The following is a 21196-nucleotide window of genomic DNA, read 5'->3' as shown; positions in this document are numbered from 1 at the left end:
GACTGTGAGAGGGGGCAGGCTGGGCTGAGGGACCCCCCCTCAAGTGCATGAATTTTCATGCACCGGGGCTCTAGTTCTATACATATAAAAGGCTAAGTTGACTCGTGTTGTGCAATACATATAAAGCTCTCACTGGCACCAATCATACTCATGTGTTTCGATCTGTCATTGTCGATCTTAAATTTGGTTGACACTTCCATTTTAGAGAAAGGGCGAATAGCGATATTAAAATATTTCTTCTAATTAATTCCTTTCAATGTGCACGAATTTGTGCACCAGGCCACTAGTCTGAAAATAAGCTGTGTTGATTAGGCATAGTTGAAGGGAAAAGAACAGAGGAGTATCCCAAGCAAAAGTGTAGAGACTGGAGCCATAAGTAATTGTTCAAAATGAGTAAGTTTGTTTCTAAATTACAGCCCAGACTCATTATAGGTGTGTTTGGTTTCCAAAATGTCCAACTTAGAATGTTTGACCACTTTTAAATTTTATGTGGTATGAGTATTTATAGTCAAATAATTTTGAGATTTTTCCTATAGTTTTACAGAAGAAAAGCCTGGAATAAGATGAGGGAGCTAAAAGAAGGACTTGACTTAACAAAAATTCCGATGTAAGAAGCAAAGGTTTTAAGTAATTGGTTTTACACAATTGCTGATTAGTTAAATCTAATTAGGGTAAATTTAATTGTGTTAGTGTGTTTATGGTTTTTACATTCTAAAGTATATGGTTATTTTAAGTACATTTAAACCTTTTAGACTTATGAAGATCAGTTGATTATTTTTTTATTTTAGTTGCTTCTGGAAAATTGTGTAGAATAAATGTAATTTAAAATATATCTATGGCATTTTGTGAAGTAAATATTTCCTTGGTTTATCACTTATAATTTCCTAAGGAGAATCAGTTCTATTATGCTTTCTGTTAATAGATTCTTTAAGAATTTCAACATATTAAGTGGCTTTTAAAAAATCCAATATTTTATAGGGAGATTAATAAGTGAATGATAAAATGTATGTTAAAAATTTCCAGGTTTCTTTATCTCTCACATATATAGGCACTGTATACATGTATATGATCTTTGTTGAATGGCTAGTGGGATGGGTGTGTAAATGAATGAGTGAATAAATTCATATGTTCAGATTTGTTTTATATACATATTTATATTTGCGTTCTAATTTATACAAATATACATATTTTATAAAATAAAATTATACAATAATATATTGTTTTGAGTAGTTTGGATAAGAGTTTTCCAAGGAGTATACTGTGAAAAACGTTTCATTAAAAAAGTCTTTGTAATCACATATATTTGGAAATGTGACATGTTTATGTCAACAAATTCTTTTTTCCCCAAAAATATATTTTATTGATTTTTTACAGAGAGGAAGGGAGAGGGATAGAGAGTTAGAAACATCGATGAGAGAGAAACATCGATCAGTTGCCTCCTGCACACCCCCTACTGGGGTTGTGCCCACAACCAAGGTACATGCCCTTGACCAGAATCGAACCTGGGACCCTTCAGTCCGCAGGCCAACGCTCTATCTACTGAGCCAAACCGATTAGGTCTGTCAACAAATTCTTAATATAAATTAGCACATTAAGAGTTCTGGGTGGTCCAGCAGAAAAGAAACTAGTTCAAATTTGACTCAGGATTTCCAAAATGGAAAAGATGGCAAACATTTAAAATCCTAAATTGTGTGTGTGTTTGTGTGTATGAGGCATTTGTGGGTTCATGTGTTCATCTGTATGTATATGCAAAAATTGGAAAACTGTGGGTTTGTATATAATGTAAGTGGTTGAACCAAACAGATAGTGGTGTGGCAGGGAAGTAGGAGGAGCTAGTGATGGTCCTTCATAATAAAAGGCTAATATGCAAATATACTGAATGGCAGAACAACTGAACAACCAGTCGCTGTAATGTGCACTGACCACCAGGGGGCTGTGGTGGGATGGTGGAGCAGGTGAGTGGGGGCACCAGACCAAGGCGGGGTGCTGGTTGCTGTCATCGGGGCGAGCCTCTGGTAGTTACTGAAAAATCTTTGCGGCCCCAATCACTTGGTGCTGTCAGCGGGTGCGAGCAATAGCTGCCAGCACCGATCACCGCTCATGGCTTCTCCACCTCCCCCTGCTCCTGAGGGGCTATTGGGCCAGCATCCACCACTCGCACCCACTGCTGGTGCTGGCCCCGCTTGCATCCACTGTCAGCGCCGTCAGCAGGTGCGAGTGGCGGCTGCCAGCCCTGATTGCCCCTGAGGACTTCTCCACCTCCCCCTGCTCCTGAGGGGCTATTGGGCCAGCAGCCACTGCTCGCACCCACTGCCGGTGCTGGCCCTGCTTGCACCCACTGTCAGCGCCGTCAGCAGGTGCGAGTGGCGGCTGCTAGCCCTGATTGCCCCTGAGGACTTCTCCACCTCCCCCTGCTCCTGAGGGGTGATCGGGGCAGCAGCTGCTGCTTGCACCCGCTGCTGGCGCTGGTCCCAATTGCTCCGTGCTGTCAGTGGGTGCGAGCGGGGATGGCGCTGTCAGTGTGTGTGGGCAGTGGCAGCGGGAGTGGGGCTGCCAGCAGACAGGGGACCGGGGTGCGGTGGGAGGGGTTGGGCAAGGGCGTGGAGGATGGGCCAAGACCCACCCCTGTGCCCACCGCAGCCTTTCGGCTCACAGTTCCTTTCAAGGTGCACAAATTCGAGCATGGGGCCCTTAGTATTTCATAAGACTTGTAGGTAACTGGGAAAGCATATGTAAGATTATAGTTTTTATAGGAGTTGGTGAACTAGAGATGGTGAAAGTCTGCCATACCTTTTACTATCATGTTACCATGAATTGTATACCACTGTGGAAGGATTGAGAAAGGAGAACAGCAGGGCACCAGATGAGTATGAAGGAGAATCCCCAACCCTCCACCTCACTGCTTAGGAAGGACAAATCACAGTGCTGCTCTGTGACCATACCTCTTGGCTCAGATTGCCTGGCTTTGTGCATGGCTTGGGTTTACTCACTGCCTCAGCTCAGTTTCTATTCACATATTGAACAGTAGGACAGCTCCATAGCCAGGTACTATAGGCATTTATTCATTTTAGATAGCAGATATTTTCAGCTCTACATCAGTATATTTATTACACAGAAAAAATATAATAAATAAGGAAAGAAAATGTAGGATTTGTCCACATTTTGGAAACAATGTAAACAAGGAAAACCTTGGCACCAAATTCTTGATCTGTGGATAAACAACAACAACAGGAAAACTAATTTAAACTGAAAGATAATCTGAAATGAGCTGATTTTTATTAGGCTCCTTTTTCTCTTTCAATAGAAAACATTAATAAACATTAATAAGTGCATGGCTTGGGTTTACTCACTGCCTCAGCTCAGTTTCTATTCACATATTGAACAGTAGGACAGCTCCATAGCCAGGTACTATTGGTATTTATTCATTTTAGATAGCAGATATTTTCAGCTCTACATCAGTATATTTATTACACAGAAAAAATATAATAAATAAGGAAAGAAAATGTAGGATTTGTCCACATTTTGGAAACAATGTAAACAAGGAAAACCTTGGCACCAAGTTCTTGATCTGTGGATAAACAACAACAACAAGAAAACTAATTTAAACTGAAAGATAATCTAAAATGTGCTGATTTTTATTAGGCTCCTTTTTCTCTTTCAATAGAAAACATTAATAAACATTAATAAATCTAGTGTTTTCTATTACTAGGAAAATAAAGACAAAGACTTAGACTCAGTATTTAACAATCAAGTGAAAGAGGAGTTAAATTTAAACAACTGAATTAAAAAAAATGATTTTGACTTCTTTTCCTGGAAATACGTATTGTGTTTTCCTCTGGGCCTCCTCAGATAACCTGAAGTGCTTCTCCTGGCCCAGGGACTCACTTCATCAATGTCAAGTGTTTTGTGTTCATCTGATGGACACTGCAGCTATGGTTAGGATGCCTGCCTGAGCTTTGGGGATCCTCCTGGGTTGCTGGCACTACATGTGTGTTCTGTCATTAGTGGTACCTATGTTTTGTCATGGCTTACTATCTTTGAAATAACTTGTGTGTCCTCAAAGCTCACTTTTAAATCTAATTTTTAAACGGCTATTCAATTATTTAAATAATTTTAAAAAGCTCTGTAAACAATGAAGGTTTTTATAATTTAATGGGCAAACCGATTTACTATTTAATCCTTAATTAAATATTGGACCACTTTAATAAAGTAGCCACCACACAAAGAATACTGAATAAGATATTTGGGGATATAAAAAAGGGGTGTGTGTGTGACAAAAATCCCTCATTAAAATGACCAGCTTGTCTGTTGTAGTAAACAGCGAGACTATGTAAATATCTGCTCTGATTCCCAGTTATTGGAGCTTGGGTATAACGTTTAGCCATAGTGTGAGAAATCAAAGTTCTCTGACTGACAAATGTCATATTACTCAGCCACTAAAAAAATAAATTCTTGCCATCTGCAATAACATGGATGGGCCTGGAAGGTATGCTGAGTGAAATAAGTCAGACAGAGAAAGAAAAATGCCATATGATTAAACTTTTATGTGGAAATATTAAAAAATAAAAAAGCAATAAGCAGACCAGAAACAAACTCATAGATACAGAGAACATTTTGCCAGTTGCCAGTTGGGAGAGGGGTTGAGGAGAGGGGTAAAAAAAGTGAAGGGATTAAGAAGTACACATTGGTAGTTAGAGAATAGTCATGGGGGAGTAAATTAGAGCATAGGGAATATAGTCAATAATATTGTGATAACTATATATAGTGTCAGATGGGTACTGGCTTTATCGAGGTGATCATTTTGTAAGTTATATAAATGTGTAATCACTGGGTTGTACACCTGAAACTAATATTGTACATCAACTGTAATTGAAAAATAATTTTTTTAAAAAAGCTCAAATAAAATTTAGAGAATCTAGTTAGCTTTGCAGGCAATTCCAATAACCAGAAGAATGTTCCTTTATTTTCCCCCCTGACTTCCATACTCTCTATATAGAGTGTTTCCCTTTCTTCTCTGAGCCCTTTGGCAGTGAGAGGTTTCTGCACCTACTGTGGTAGAGGCAATGGCCAGAGGAGAATGAGTGTCTGCTACAGCTATGACAGGAGGGAGTTATGGGCTTCTGGCAGTTATGGAAATGGTTGAAGTATTACCTGGACACACATGTATGAAAGATCATTCTGGAGGTGGAAATCTTTGGCGCCTAGAAAGGAAGGATGGAAGTTCAGGGGCGATGGAATAGTATTGGGATATGGTCAAGCTGGCATTAAAGAAGTGGGGAAGAGTAAGTTAGATGTGGCAGAACAAGGAACTTTAGGGACATGTTTAACAGTAGCTGCCCAAAAGGGAACTGGGATCTTGGCAGTCTGCCTAGTCAAGGGCTTGAATTTCTCAGATGCAGCAGATTTGCAGGATCAACATTTGCAAGTCAGGTTCTGCCTGTATAAGGTTTCCTTTTATTGACACTTCCTTTTGATTGTAATATCATTAGGAAATATTTAAATGTCCATAGTATACATGGGTCAGTTTTTAAAATGTTACTTTTGGCTCTGGCTTAGTTGTTTGGACACCCAAAGGTTGTAGTTCAATTCCAGGCACATAGCTAGGTTGCTGGTTTGATTTTACAGGTATAAGAAGAGTTGATTTTTCAGTTTGTTCAGCTTTTTACTTGTTAGGATGGAATGAAGACATCTAAATCCTTACTTGCCAGATTGGAAACCAGAAATGTGATGGTCAATTTTTTATGCCTTGAGAACACATTAATTTTATAAACAAATCCCCTGCTACAGTTCGAGAAAGTGAAGAGAATTGAAATATTGGGGAAAAGGAGAGTAGACTTGAAAGGAAGGGAATTATGCTGAGTCTAAAGTATACGTGAGAGAAAGATGGATGGTTATACTTTTTACCCTACATATTAATTGCTGAGCGATCTCAAATACATTTAATCATCTTCCCGGGTCTTAATTCTCCTCATTGACTTATTGCAAGGATTACTCAAGTAGACTTTCCTCCTTTTTTTTTCTTTCCCTTTTCCTTTCTCTTTCCCTTTCTCCTTTCTTCCTTCTTTCTATTAACATCCACCTGGTCAGAGATGCAAAGATGATTAATATTTTTTCCAAGTCTTAAATTCTAAAAGAAAAACTAGATAAAAATATTCTGTCGTAATCATTTATTTGCATAATTCCTATAACAGTGGTACAAATGGTGGTACAAAGAGAGGAGAAGGAAAACTGAGAGAAGACGGTGTTCAGAAAAGGTTTCACAATTAAGAAACATGGGGTTAGACTCTTCAGGGAAGGAGGAACCGTTCTCCTGGTTTAACAGAAGGGGAGAATTCTATGCAGTGGAACTGTGTAAAGACTACCAATCACAGAACTGTTCAGTGTGGTTTCTTCATGGGTATGCTACTTGGGTTAAGATAGATGAGCTTGTAGAAAGAGGCAGTTGTCATATCTGGGCAGACCACATTTGCCACATTAGGGTATCTGGTCTTTATCCAATAGGTCTGACCCACCAGTGAGCATAGAAACATCTTTAAAAGATTGATGTTATTTTAATGATCTTTTGACTTCACTATGGAGAGAAGTGAGATTAGGAGAAAAGAAGACCAGTCTTAATACTACTTCAGCAATCTGGGGAAGTGATGGTGAGGACATTGCCAGAGAAGATAGACATGAGCCATAGGCAATAAGGTCTAGAATACTTAGTAACTGCATATCAGGCAAGATTAAGAAATTGAGGGTGGCAATCAGGTTTTTGGTTTGGATGGCTGAGTGGGTATGTGTTGTTAACTAAAGGGAGGAACGGAGAGGAATGTGGTATTTAAGTTGCCTGGAGGATATTCAGGTGATTATCCTCAGTAAACAGTTGAATAAGTCAATCTGGAGCTTTTAGCAAATTCTGAGTTGGAGAGTGAGGTTTGATGGTGTAAATAGGAACTATTTTCTATTGACTGGCATAGTAGGCCTGAGGAAAACATGTAGAACAAGAAGAGAACCATGAAGTAATTTTAGGGAATGCCAACATTTTAGGGGTAGGTGGAAGAAGAAAGCTTCTAGGACAAGCAAAGGAATGATTTAAGATATGGAGGAGAATGAGTAGAGAGTGATTTGATGTTTTAAGTCTGAGGGAGTTATCACCAGAATCAAATACACTAAAGAAGTAAACTGAGAGAAGTATTGCATAGCGACCACTTTTGACACTGCAGCAAGAGCAGTTTGGGAAGAGTTATGTGGAAGTCCTATATGAGAAAACTGGAGAGTAAGCCTGACTTATCAGCACCTACTAATTAGGAATTGATTAAGTTGCACATAACTGAAAACCCTAAATAGTAATAAGATTAAACTTTATTTTCTCTTAAATGAAAGAAGTCAAAGGTTGAGAATCCCAGGCTGAAATGGCAGTTCTATGCAGGGATCTATATTCCTTCTACATTTTTTTCTGGTGTTTTAGTTAGCTACATGTGGTTGCTCTAACAAAGTACCATAGACTGAGTTGTTTATAGAAAACAGAAATTTATTTCTCCCAATTTTGGAGGCTGGAAGTCTGAGATCAGAGTGCCATGGACTGGTTCTGGTGAGGACCCTGTTTCATTTTGTAGAGCATTTTGTAGAGCACCTCCTTTATATCCTCACATGGAGGAAAGAAAGCTAGCTAGCTTTCTGGCCTTTTCTTGTCAGGGCACTCATCTCATTTATGAAGACTCCACCCTCGTGACCTGCTAATCCCCCAAAGGCCCCACTTCCAATTACCATAACTTTGGAATTAGAGTTTCAACATATGAATTTTGGGGGGTGAGGGGAGCACTGCATCTGGCATTCCTAAAGTGATCTCATTATCATGGCTCAAGATGGAGGCTGGAACTCCAGCCATCACACCCACCTTACTGACTGATAGAAGGATAAGGGAACATGGAAGAATCTACCCCCTTTGTAAGACTTCCAACTTTAATCTGTATCTTATTGGCCAAAGGTCAGGCAAGGAAAAATACTCAGCTTCAAGGGAAATAGGAGACCGTTATCTTTTAGCTGGGGAATATATTAATATGTCCAGCAAAAAATTTGGTTTCTTACTACTCAGTTGAGAGAACTTGGAGGCAACTGACAGCCTCTGATATAGAAGAGGTTAAGGTGGTGTGTGTGTGTGTGTGTGTGTGTGTGTGTGTGTGTGTGTGTTTGGGGGAGGAGAACAGAAACTTACTAAAGCTTTTTAAATTTGGCTAGTCTGTTGTTTTGGAGCTTTCATGGTATTTCTCCTGGACATTACTGTGGATAATCAAAAGAGAACTGTTAAAAGATAGAGGAATAGATTGTGCAGCTGACAGTGTTTTGATCTGCAAACCATTCTGCTTTCAAACACATTTAATTGTGCAAAAATATTTAGGGAAATCAATCAAGGAAGGCAAACCTACTAACATATTTTACTTAAGTTCTATAAATTATATTTTGATATGCCAAGAAAACACTGAAATAGCATAGTAATTTGATTTAGTACTGTGAACCTATTATAACACATTTCCTATTTAGCTGGCTTTGTAGCTGTCAATATTAGTGTAATTTATCCCCTTCAACTGTTTTTGAATAAAAAAGTATGGTTTTTAATTATAGAGTAGTTTAGGTTAAAAGGACTAAACTAATATAGGGTATAGTTGTTCTCTGCTCTTTGAAAAGCTAACATCTGGGGGAATTTGGAAAGAGTAAATATGTTTAGAAATTGCATATTCTTAGATAGAGTTTTATAGTATTATATAGTGCCTCTTTCCATTTACTGATTGGAACTCTGCTTGTCAGATTTTGCCCATGGAACCAACTTCTTTGGAGTCAGTTGAATAATCTTTGATTGGTAGGACCAGATTTTCCCCAAAGGTATAGTGTGCTTCTATCTAACATTTTTGGTTTCGAAATTTTGGAACATTGGTCCACACAGATGCTCTGGGCCATATTTTAGTAATAATAGGATTATTCAATCTTATACTTGGAAAGTGACATAGTTTAAACTTCTATTCAGTAAATAAAGCCCCTGCAGTATTCCCAGCTTCAACCTCACAGTTCCCAATTGGACACTCACATTTCCCAGTCCCAAAATGTTTCATAACATTTTTAAATAGCTGTAATGGTTACAAAAAATATCTTTGGCTCATGGAGTTACAATTTACCTTCTTATCACTATAACTCATTGGTCTTAGTTCCACTCTTTTTTGTCCTCTAGTAGCTGACAACCTATTATTTGAAGCTTTTCTTTCTGCAGGATATGCATCACTCATACTTTCAACAATTGCTCATGACTTATCTTTCTTCCCCTCTCATCCTTCTAGGATTATCACCTCTCCTTTTAAAGTTCTATGCTGTGTTAATTCATCTAAAGATAAAATTAACGCTTTTGGCAGCACAGTCAAATACACTATTAATTCACATTAAATTTGCAGTCAACCAAAACCTATCTTTTCATATTTAAAGTTCTATGCTGTGTTAATTCATCTAAAGATAATGGCAGCACAGTCAAATACACTATTAATTCACATTACATTTGCAGTCAACCAAAACCTATCTTTTCAAAGGGGCTGTTATCTATAATAATAAAAGCGTAATATGCTAATTAGACCGGACGTCCTTCCAGACGACCTTCCGGATGAAGCCAGGGCTGTGAAGGAAGCCTGGGTTCCGGGTGCCAGAGGGAAGCTGGTGCCGGCAGCCAGGGGAAGGAAGGCCTACTCTTGCATGAATTTCATGCATCAGGCCACCAGTTAAATAATATTTATCTATCCTGCACGAGGTTTTTGATTCAAGCACAGGATTCCACATTTATTTTTATTAAGCTAATCTTATCAGATTTACTGCAGTATTTCTGAGTGCCTAATATTTTGGGATATGAGTTCAGGAATCTAGAGAATACATTAGTTACCTCCTTAGTTTTATTTTTGGATTTGATGATTATGCTGTGATTGCTTATCTAAAATCAAGGAGTTAGTTTGATTATTCCCATCGGGACTTAAAGAAGTTAAGATCTTTTAGCTTACTTTCTTTTCATTGATTTAGGCAGCCGTGAGTGCTAAATACTTCTTAATGCAATTGATTAGAAATTGGCTATCTGGAGATTAACTTAGTAGAGGTTCATGTTGTGTTTAATCCTTTTTTTTCTCCTCTTATTTGTTTTTATCTTTTATCTGTTGATTATATTTAAAAATTATTTTAGATATAAATATATTATTTTTATTTTAAACTAAAGAATCAGAATTACTTTAAATTTGAAAAATATTGATTCTACTTTATGATATTTAAAAATATGTGGCTTTTTGCTTATGTTTTTGGGTACAAAATAAATTTCTGTATTTCCAAGTTTTTCATGGTAACCTAAATTATAATTAGGAAATACAATAGGGAATGCCATCTGATGAACATTTTTTTCAATTACAAATATACTTAAGAAGGCTTATTTTAGCTTATTTTAATATAAGTCTAAAGATTTAAAGGTGAACTATGTGAAGACATTTTTGATAAAATAAAACTATTAGAGGTCAATTCCTGGCTACTAAATAATACTACACTTTAAAATTTAAGAACATATTATAAGCTATAAGACACTATACATATAAGTTGCTATTATTACTATATTATCCTATGTAATAAAAGGCTGATATCGCAAATCGACCAAACGGCAGAATGACCGGTCGCTATGATGCGCACTGACCACCAGGAGGCAGACATTCAACACAGAAGCTGCCCCCTGGTGGTCAGTGCACTCCCACAAGAGGAGCGCCACTCAGCCAGAAGCTGGGCTCACAGCTGGTGAGCACAGTGGCAGTGGCAGGAGCCTCTCCCACCTCCAAGGCAGTGCTAAGGACCCCTCAGGGGGATGTCCACCTGCTGGCTTACGAATGGGTTGTGCATGAATGTCGTGCACCAAGCCTCTAGTATTTAAATAATAGAGTAAAATCTTTCTATTGCATATTGATATATGGACTGTTTTATGAAACCATTTTATTATTTTTAGGTACATAGAGAATTTTGTTTTGGCCACCAGTGTCCATGTAATATACAGACATACCTTATTTTATTGTGCTTTGCGTCATTGCACTTTGTGGATGTTGTGTTGTTTACAAGTTGAAGGTTTGTGGCAACCCTACATTCAGTAAGTCCATTGGAACCATTTTTCCAAGAGCATTTGTTCACTTTCTGTCTCTGTGTCACATTTTGGTAATTCTCACAATACTTCAAACTTTTTCATTATAATTATATTTGTGATGGTGATCTGTGATCAGTGATCTTTGATGTTATTATTGTAGCTGTTTGGGGCACCACGCACTTCGCCAACATATGACAATGAATTTATTAATCAGTAGTAAATGTGTATGTTCTGACTGTTCCACCGACTGTCCATTCCCTTGTCTTTCTCCCTTTCCTTGATCTCCCTATTCCCTGAGACACAATATTGAAATTAGGGCAGTTAATAACCTTATAATGGCTTCTAAGTGTTCAAGTGAAAAGAAGACTTGCACGTCTCTCATTTTAATTCAATTCCTAGAAATGATTAAGCTTTGTGAAGAAGTCATGTTGAAAGCCAAGACAGACTGAAGGCTAGGCCTCTTGTGCCAACCAGCCAAGTAGTGAATGCAAAAGAAAAGTTCTTGAAGGAAATTAAAAGTGCTACTCCAATGAACACATGAAAGATAAAAAGTGAAATAGCCTAATTGCTGATACGGAGAAAGTTGTAGTGGTCTGGATAGAAGATCACCAGCGACACATTTCCTTAAACCAAAGCCTAATCCAGAGCAAGGCCCCACCTCTCTTCCATTCAATGAAGGCTGAGAGAGGTGAGGATGCTGCAAGGGGAAAGTTTGAAGTTAGCAGAGGTGGTTCATGAGGGAAAGAAGCTGTCTATAACATAGAGAAAGAATTAGTCTCCATAACATTAAAGTGCAAGGTGGAACAGCAAGTGCTGATGTAGAAGCTGCAGCAAGTAATCCAGAAGATCTTGCTAAGATAATTACTGAAGGTGGTTACTATACAACAGATTTTCAATGTAGATGAAACAGCCTTATATTGGAAGAAGAGGCCATCTAGGATTCTCATAGCTAGAGAGGAGGTCAATGCCTGGCTTCAAAGCTTCAAAAGACAGGCTGAGTCTCCTGTTAGGGTGTAATGCAGCTGGTGAGTTTAAATTGAAGCCAATGCTTATTTACATTCTTAAAATCCTAGGGCTCTTAAGAATGATGCTAAGTCTACTCTGCCTGCGTGCTCTATAAATGGAAAAACAAAGGTTAGATGTCAACACATCCATTTACAGCCCACTGTTGAGACCTAGTGCTCAGACAAAAAGATTCCTCTAAAAAAATTATTGCTCATTGACAATGCACCTGGTCACCCAAAAGCTCTGATGGAAATGTACAATGAAATTAATGTTGTTTTCATGCCAGCTAATGCAACACCCATTCTGCAGCCCATGGATCAAGAAGTAATTTTGACTTTCAAGTCTTATTATTTTAGAAATACATGTTATAAAGCTCTATAGCAGCTATAGATCATGATTCCTATGATGCTTCTGGTCAAGTAAATTGAAAACCTTCTGGAAAGGATTCACCATTCTAGATGCCACTAAGAACACTCATGATTCATGAGAACAGGTCAAAATATCAACATTAACAGGAGTTTGAAAGAAGTTGATTCCAACCCTCACCAATGACTTTGAAGGGTTCAAGATTTCAGTGAAGGAAAAATTAGACCTGGAGTCTGAAGATGTGACTGAATTGCTGCATCTCATGATAAAACTTTAATGGATGAGGAGTTGCTTCTTATGGATGAGCAAAGAAAGTGGTTTATTGAGATGGAATCTACTCCTGGTGAAGATACTGTGACATGACAACAAAAGATGTAGACTATTACATAAACCTATTTGATAAAGTAATGGCAGGGTTTGAGAGAACTGACTCCAATTTTGAAAGGCCTACTATGGGTCATATGCTATCAAACAGCATTGCACGCTACAGAGAAAGCATTCATGAGAGGAAAAGTCAGTCAGTGTGGCAAACTTCATTGTTGTCTTATTTTAAGAAATTGCTACAGCCATCCCAGCCTTCAGCAACCTCCACCCTGATTAGTCAGCAGCCATGAACATTGAGGCAAGACCCTGACCAGCAAAAAGTTAGGACTCACTGAAAACTAAGATGATGGTTAGCATTTTTGAGCAATAAATTATTTTTAAATTAAGGTATGTACATTTTTTTTAGACATTATGCTATTGCCCACTTAATCGACTATCAGATAGTGTAAACATACATTTTATATGTATTGAGAAACAAAACAAAAATCATGTGACTCACTTTATTGCAGTGGTCTGGAATCAAACCAGCCATATCTCTGAGGTGTGCCTGTAGATAATTCTTTCATGCCATTATCCTTTCCTTTAAAATCCCCCTTTCTTATTGCTTACTCTATTTCCTTTAATACCTAGCTTAAGTGCTGTTTCCTCTGTCAGTTAAAGCCTGTCTCTCAAGAATCTTACAATGGTCTCTTCTTATTCTGAATTTTTGATGTTTTTATTGTTTGCATACCCATCGTATGCTACTTTTTATTACTGATCTTATTTTTAATTACATGTTTTGTCCCATTAACAAGTCTGAAAATTACTTGAGGGGGAAATTTGTATCTTCATTTTATTTTTGTCTAATACCTAGAAAATAGCAGGAGCTTACTAAGTGTTGATGATGATAAGTATAAGTGTTTCTTTGTAAAGTTTCTCAGGATGTTAAAATTATTTCTTGTTTCTGACATTAGATATTTAGAATTATGTATATGCTACTAATTTATTTAACTTTTTCTTGTATCTAGATGCATTCTCTGACCATATTGCCACAAATTTTGCATTAATGGGTCCTAAGTTAATGATGTTTCGTTGGTTCTTAGTAGTTTACACAAAATAGATATCTAACAGTTGTTTAATAAAGAGATGAATAAATGGCCTGGAAGATCAAGTGCTGTAAATGTCTACATATCTCTAACTAACACTAGGAAATACAATAAACCCTGAGGGAAAATAAAACCCTGTGATTCTAATTATTTTATATGGAACTTAAAAAAAAGTTCCAAATAATGATTTTTAAAGATGACCATACTTTTATTCCCTGTGAAAATTAGAGGGAAAGAATTATCCTGTGTTTTTCCTGAGTTGGAGTCTTCCTTTGAACACTTGCTCACTTCCTTTGGTGATATTAAGAGTTCCGTGTCCTAGGTATGTTTTTCTGAAGCATTTCTTCCCTGTTTTGCCTGTGCCCTAAGGAGTACAGATCAGAGACATTGCTGGAATTTCTTATGAGGAAGAAATTCCAGAATTGCTCTAGGGAAAGTGGAAAATGGATTATAAGCACCAGCCTCACTTAATGTTACATATTAATGTGAATACTTTAAATATGAAAATCATGAGGTAGGCCCAACTAAAGACATCATCAAAAGCATTGTAGGTAGATGAGCATAGGAATATGGCTGTAGTGAAAGAAGTCAAACAAAGGGAAACATTGAAAAAGAAGGTGCAAGAAGTAGTAGGGGTAGAGTGGGAAAGGCAAGCAGATGTAAAGCAGAATAAATCTAAATGTCAAAATGGCATGTACAAAGACTAGAAAAAGAATTAACAGGAAGAATTAAGAAAAACAGGAGTGGTAAAGTCAGTAAGAAGTTCTGAATAAGTGTTTGCTATGCTTGGTAATCAAGAAAAACATTAGACTGCTTCTAAGGATTTTATACTCAGCTTATTTTCTTGGGATATGTAAATTACATTATTTGGAAAGAGGTTGTTTTCTTGGTTATAGTATATTGAAATAATTTATTATCAGATTAAACTATTACTGTTCATCTGGACTTAAAAATGTTACATGTAGATTATAATAAGCATGGCAAAGAAGATACAAACTCAGGACTAAATTTTAAAATAAAATTTTCATGATTATAGAAAATTTGCAAAATATAGAACAATATAGAGAAGGAAGTAAGAAGCTCCATTATCCATTGTCATCACGTTTTTTTTAAAAAAGTATTTTTAGAGCAGTTTTAGGTTCTTATTCTTAGCAAAATCGAGCAGAAGGAATAGAGTGTTTCCATATAACTCCTGCCCTACACATGCATATGTTCCTCCATTGTTCACACGCCATACCAGAGTGGTATATTTATTACAAATTAATGAACCTACATTTTCACATTGTTTTCACTCAAAGTCTGTTGCTTACATTAGTGTTCACTCTTCTGCTGTACATTCTATGGGTTTAGATAAATGTATAATGGCATGTATTTATCATTGTAGTATCATACAGAGTACTTTTACTGCCCTAACACCCTCTGTGCTCCACCCATTCATTCTTCCCAAACTGTCCCTCACTCCTGGCAACCACTGATCCTTTCCTGTCTACATAGTTTTGTCATTTCCAGAATGTCGTGTAGTAGAATCATACAGTCTTTCCCTTAGCAATATTCACTTAAGGATCCTCCATGTCTTTTCATGGGTAGATAGCACTTCCTTTTAAGGCTGAATAATAATGCATGACTTAAATTGTATATGTCAATTTCATAGGCAAATAGAAGCCTGAGTATAAAGTATAGTGTTCAAGGTGATTGAAGTGGAGTAAGTAGCTTTGTCAAGTATAGCCAGTACTATATTTCTAGTACCTGTAGCTTTGCTAAGAGATTGGATGGAAAATTTTACTAATTCTGTGAATAACCCAAATTCTACCAACTGTTGATGAATTAGTTTTTTATTCATTCTCACTTTTATATTTTAGCCCTTTTTAATTCCCCAAAATTGATTGTAGTCATTTTAATTGTGAACTGCAGAAGGCAAATGTTTCCTTTTCTAAGCACACTAAATCATTTCATTCCAAATTTATACTCCTAGCATAACTTATCTATAATAATAAAAGCATAATATGCTAATTAGACTAGACTACCTCTGGTTGAAGCCGGGGCTGCGAGGGCCCAGCTCCTTGAACGAATTTCATGCACCGAGCCTCTAGTCTATAATAAGGATCTCAATGAAACACCAGCCAAGTAGTATTTTTTATGACCTGCTATTCATTTAATTGTTAAAAAGATTTTCTTCTTATCCCTGTCTTATCTGATGCAATTATCGCTGCCCTCGAACATTTAACAGTTTAGTATCTAGTACACTATCCCGTATACTTTTCAGGTATCTATTTCTCTAAAACTGATGTTGAGACTATACAAAAAATGAATGTTTTAAGTGTGTTTAAAACAAAGGCTGGGTATTAGTATTATTTCATGGTTGCACAGACACATTTTTATACTGTTAATTTGGTTTTTAACTTCACTGTTCATGACAAAGAACTTTAAGAAGACAATGTTAGAAACAGATTTCTAATTTTCACACCTCCTTAGCACCAGGTTGTGTGCTCTGTTGAAAATTTGATCAGGCTGATCTAGTTTCACTACTAATAACTACTTCTAGTCCCGGAGCAGCCTCTTGGTGGCTGCCAAGTGTTCTTTGCTCCTTGTTAGCTAGCTGTGATCCAGCAAACTATTGGCATTTTATAGCTGAGGAGTCGCATTTGGACACTGACGTGTGTCGTTGGGCAGCACTGGAATTATACAGTGAGTGGTTCAGGAATAAAAGAGGTATTTTTTTTAGTTCCAACAGGACTCTTATAGACCTGAGGCTTCTCTGGTCACTGACATTGGGATTTAAGGACAGAAGATGGGGGGATGGATTTTGGATGCAGGATTTTGGATACATGCGAATCACCAGTGCTAAATTGCAACAGCTATACAGAGTTTTTAAAAGACCCCTCTTCTAGCCCTCTACCATCTTTTTATTGTATATTCACTCACCTTGCAAGGAAATAAAAAAGTGAAAATAAGGTTAGTTAGTATCTTTTGAGAACTTGTTTTGTTAAAAATAACTAAAACAACAAAAATATATCACCCGCAACTAAATGGACTAGGTTATTTTTTTTTAATCACCCTTTATATATAGGGATTAAGAATCAGTGTGAAGGAATTGTTTTGGTAGTATGCATGTTAAACAATATAGTTTTTTTTGTGAGATGCTGAATCTTAAGAATACTGAGAGGATGCTAATGCTTAAATAGATTATCTAAAGGGAATATCTTATGCTTTTCCTTTCAATGCTTGATTGGACGACACCAAAGGATTTATAAGTGCTTTATGCCTGATCTCAGAGAGTCATTCATTTATTAAAAAATATGTATTGGGTACTTACTATTTTAGGTGCTGTAGATACAGAAATAAACAAGAGAGATAAGGTGCATTAGAGTAGTTTAATTTCAAGAGAAATTAGGGAGAGCAGGTTTTGAAGTTATCTTACCCTGTCTTCCCTGCACTTTTGCACATATAGTGAATTAACAAATAGAATTTTAAATTACAAATGGGGATCCATTAGTTGGTGGGCTTTATATTTATTTGAATCCTTTTTCTTTCTTTTTTAAAATATATTTTTATTGATTTCAGAGAGGAAGGAAGAGGGAAAGAGAGATAGAAATGTCAATGATGAGAGAGAATCATTGATTGACTGCCTCCTGCACACCCCATACTGGGGATCAAACCCACAACCTGGGGATGTGCCCTGACTGGGAATTGAACTGTGACCTCCTGGTTCATAGGTCAATGCTTAACCACTGAGCCACGCTAGCTGGGCATATTGGTTGGTTCTTGTATGTATCCTGAGGGGGGGTGGAACCTGAAATGTTGGCGTATTAGAAGAATACTCTAATCCACTGAGCTACTAGGCCAGAGCCATTAACTTTTTTAAAGAAGTTACTAATGGCCCTGGCTGGTTTGGCTCAGTGGATAGAGCATCAGCCTGTGGACTGAAGGGTCCCAGGTTCAATTCTGGTCAAGGGCACATGCATGGGTTGCAGGCTGGATCCAACTTCCAACTTCTCCAAGCTTGGGGGAGCATCCTTGTTGTTCAGACTTTGAGGCAGGCCTGGAAATCTGGTCTAGCCTGCACCACTGGTTTGGCTCTAGGTCCAAGATTTTACAAGCCACAAGGAATCACCTGAGGCTCTGTTTTTTCTTAGGTAGGCAGTAGGGTGATGCTGACACTGGTAGGCAATTATGAGGCTTCACAGCCTCTATGGGTGAAAAAATCCAAAATAATATGCTTTTTGAGATGAAATTTGCCATCATGGTCAGTGACTCCTGTGATATGGTTGGGAGTGGTTAATGGAGGGACAGGATGTGTGGGATATGTGTGCTTGAGAAGCACCACTAGGATTTGTTTGTTCGTTTGTTTGAAACTACAGGAATATTCTAATTTTTGTACCCCATGTGAAATACTCTGGGGATGAGCCACACCTCCACAGGGAGATACCGCTGCCAGAAGGAGCATGATGTAGTCCTCACATGTGTTAGGGGAGAGAAAGAGTTGAGATCTAGGAAGTGAAATTCAACTTGAAGTTAGGAGATGTTTCTAAATGAGATACATGTCCACTGTCAATAACATGCTTTTCATCTACGAGTAACTTCAACAGATGTCTACTCTCCTATGCTGCGTAGTATAATTCTCAGAATAGTTCTCATTTTGAGTGTTTGGTAGTTTTGGAATGGGGAAAGAATCAATGGACAGAGCAACTAGATTTGTACAGGTTTTCTCTTTTTATGACAAATACATGATATGTTTGTATGATAATGAAGAAAATATTCATTTCTGCATGTGCTATCAATCTTTAACAATCAAAAATTCACTTGGCAAGAGAAGTGGTGTTGCTATACAGAATTGTGGTCATTGTTACATTGTTTTATTTACTGCAAACCTGGCTCAATATTGGTAAATACAGTGTAGCAGAGACTGAACTGTTGTGAGCTATCTGGGCACTGGTCCAAAATATCATTAAAAATACTGCCTCGGACTAATTTGGGTTTATGAATAATATTTTGTTAACAGCTCAACTGAAATTGAGCCACATGGTGTAGCTTAAAAATTCTGAATCCACAAGATAATGAGAGTACTATATATACTGCATACTTAATATTCTGTACTTGAGTGATAAATTTATATGTAATTTTGAGTTAACTTTTAAACTATAAGCATCCAAATGCTTAATATGATCTGATATCTTTAAAGTTTACTTAATACTGTGGTTTACTGTTAATTTGAATGGCTTATAAAGTAAAATATTGCTGGTTTAAAAATCAAAACTAAAGAATAGAGGTTGCAGAACAGGCATTAAAATGGACATTCAACACCTGTTTTGGCATATGGATGTGCAAACAGCTGAAGTTTACATTACACTCACCCCCCCAAAAAAATGGAAGGACATAAAGTTGTTGGAAAGGTCCAATGAATTAATTCATTTATTTTACTAATGAAAGATTATAATTGTATCTTAAAATAAGTTATAATGATTATTAATGTTTGGTTATAAATTATTAATTATATAAGGTATAAGAAAGGGGATGAGGTTATGGTGAGATGTTACAAGACACAATTTATATTTAGTCATTTCTTGCCAAGAAAGGATGTATTTGTATTTTTCTTTGTTTGCTACTTTAATTAGTTTAAGTTCTTTTTGAACATATAATATCTAAACTCCCATGGAAAGGATATGGGAAGATTTGTGTCACTATTAAGTGTGTAAAATATTTTTGTAATATGAAGGTGTGTAATTATTTAAGGAATTAATTTTAAATACTCCTCTTCTCAATAAATATTTTATTCATTTTCCAGGTTAGCACTCTACGTATATGAATATCTGCTCCATGTAGGAGCTCAGAAATCGGCCCAAACATTTTTATCAGAGGTATGTTTTGTGTGTTTTCTGCACTGTATTTTGATATCTTATGTAAACAAGTGAAAAATACACTGTAACAATTATTTGAAAGAAATTAATCCTTATATATTATATAATGAGTGCGCAGTTATCAGTATGGATAATGTAGTCTTTGTAGGTTATTTGTAAAAAGTTTTAGTATCCCCAAATGCCATTTTCATACCTATTCAATTATCCAGCCATTTTCTGCCTTAGAAATTGAAACTAATATTTGCCTTGGCAAAAATAATCAAGAAAGCAAATTTGCTTTAAAAAAAAAGGCAAACAACACCATGTCTCTAGTTCTAGTAATATTTTATTTTGGCATTATTCACAATTTTGAAAAATATGTTTTTTGTTTGTTTTAATTTTGTATGGATAATAGTGGATTGATGGCTAGATTTCAGTTAGAAAACAGTTGATAATATTATTTCAAGTTCTTGTTTCTCTTTCTATTTTCCTCCACTTTTTTTAAACATTGAATTTGAGTTTTCTTGCAATGGTACTTTTCCTTTTCAATTTATATAATGATGAGATTGAGGAAGATTTTATTTAGTTTTTTTTTGTGTGTGTGTGGTGTGTTTTTTTTATGTGCAAGGCACTTTACATATATTATCTCTGATTCTTATATGAAATTTGCAAAGTAAATGATATGATTCCTGTTTTACTAATGAGAACAGGGACCAGAGCGTTTATGTAACTGGCTCATGGTCACACAGCTCAGTGTGTTGTGGAACTAGAATTCAAACCTAGGTCTATGTCAGTGTCAAAGCTTCTGGTTTCCCCTGGTGTCTGCATTGTCTAGTATGGTAGCCACTAGCCATATATGCCTTTTTGAGCTCTTGAAATAGGACTAATCCAATTAAGAAGTGCTATAAGTGTGAACAAAAGAAAATAAAATATCAGTAATTTAAAAATTTTGATCATACATTGAAATGGTAATATTTTGGATATATCGGGTAAAATAAAAAATTTGTTATTAAAGTTTATTTTACCCTTTTTTCTTATTTATTATGGTTAGTAGAAAATTTAAAATTACATATACAGCTCTCATTTGTGGCTCATGTTTATATTTCTGTGGGACAGTGCTGCTCAAAATCATGTTGTCTCTAGTGATCTCACAATTTGTCCCCACCAGATCAGGGACACAACAGGCAACCCCTTCAGAGTGTCCCATCTGAGGTACAGTCTTCTTGAGATTCACTTGTTCTCCAAACAAACGCACAAGCAAACAAACACACATAGCCCTGCAATCTTGTATCTAATTAATTAGTATATATGAGCTATTAGGGCCTCTTTGCAATTAAGAAATTTAAGAAGTTTGCTCACAGCATATAAGAAGTCAATTGTTTTACCATAGAAGGAATACATTCAGTGTAATAAAACATTGATTTCAAAGTTAATTCAAATCAAAACAGAACTTTAGTGTGTCT

General features: G+C 36.6%; 1 protein-coding gene across 12 annotated transcripts in view; it reads left to right on the top strand.

The window, feature by feature from the left end:
* SSBP2 (single-stranded DNA binding protein 2) overlaps positions 1-21196 on the top strand; it is a 220639-nt gene that overhangs the window by 44344 nt on the left and 155099 nt on the right. For all 12 annotated transcript variants that reach the window (XM_014550279.1, XM_005858104.2, XM_005858103.2 and 9 more), the window contains one exon: positions 19682-19754. In XM_014550279.1, the coding sequence (XP_014405765.1) occupies positions 19682-19754 (73 nt within the window). The remainder of the gene's footprint in view (positions 1-19681; positions 19755-21196) is intronic.

This window comes from Myotis brandtii, unplaced genomic scaffold (assembly GCF_000412655.1).
Source record: "Myotis brandtii unplaced genomic scaffold, ASM41265v1 scaffold115, whole genome shotgun sequence".
Classification (NCBI taxonomy): domain Eukaryota; kingdom Metazoa; phylum Chordata; class Mammalia; order Chiroptera; family Vespertilionidae; genus Myotis; species Myotis brandtii.
This window is presented reverse-complemented; position numbering and strand designations above follow the sequence as displayed.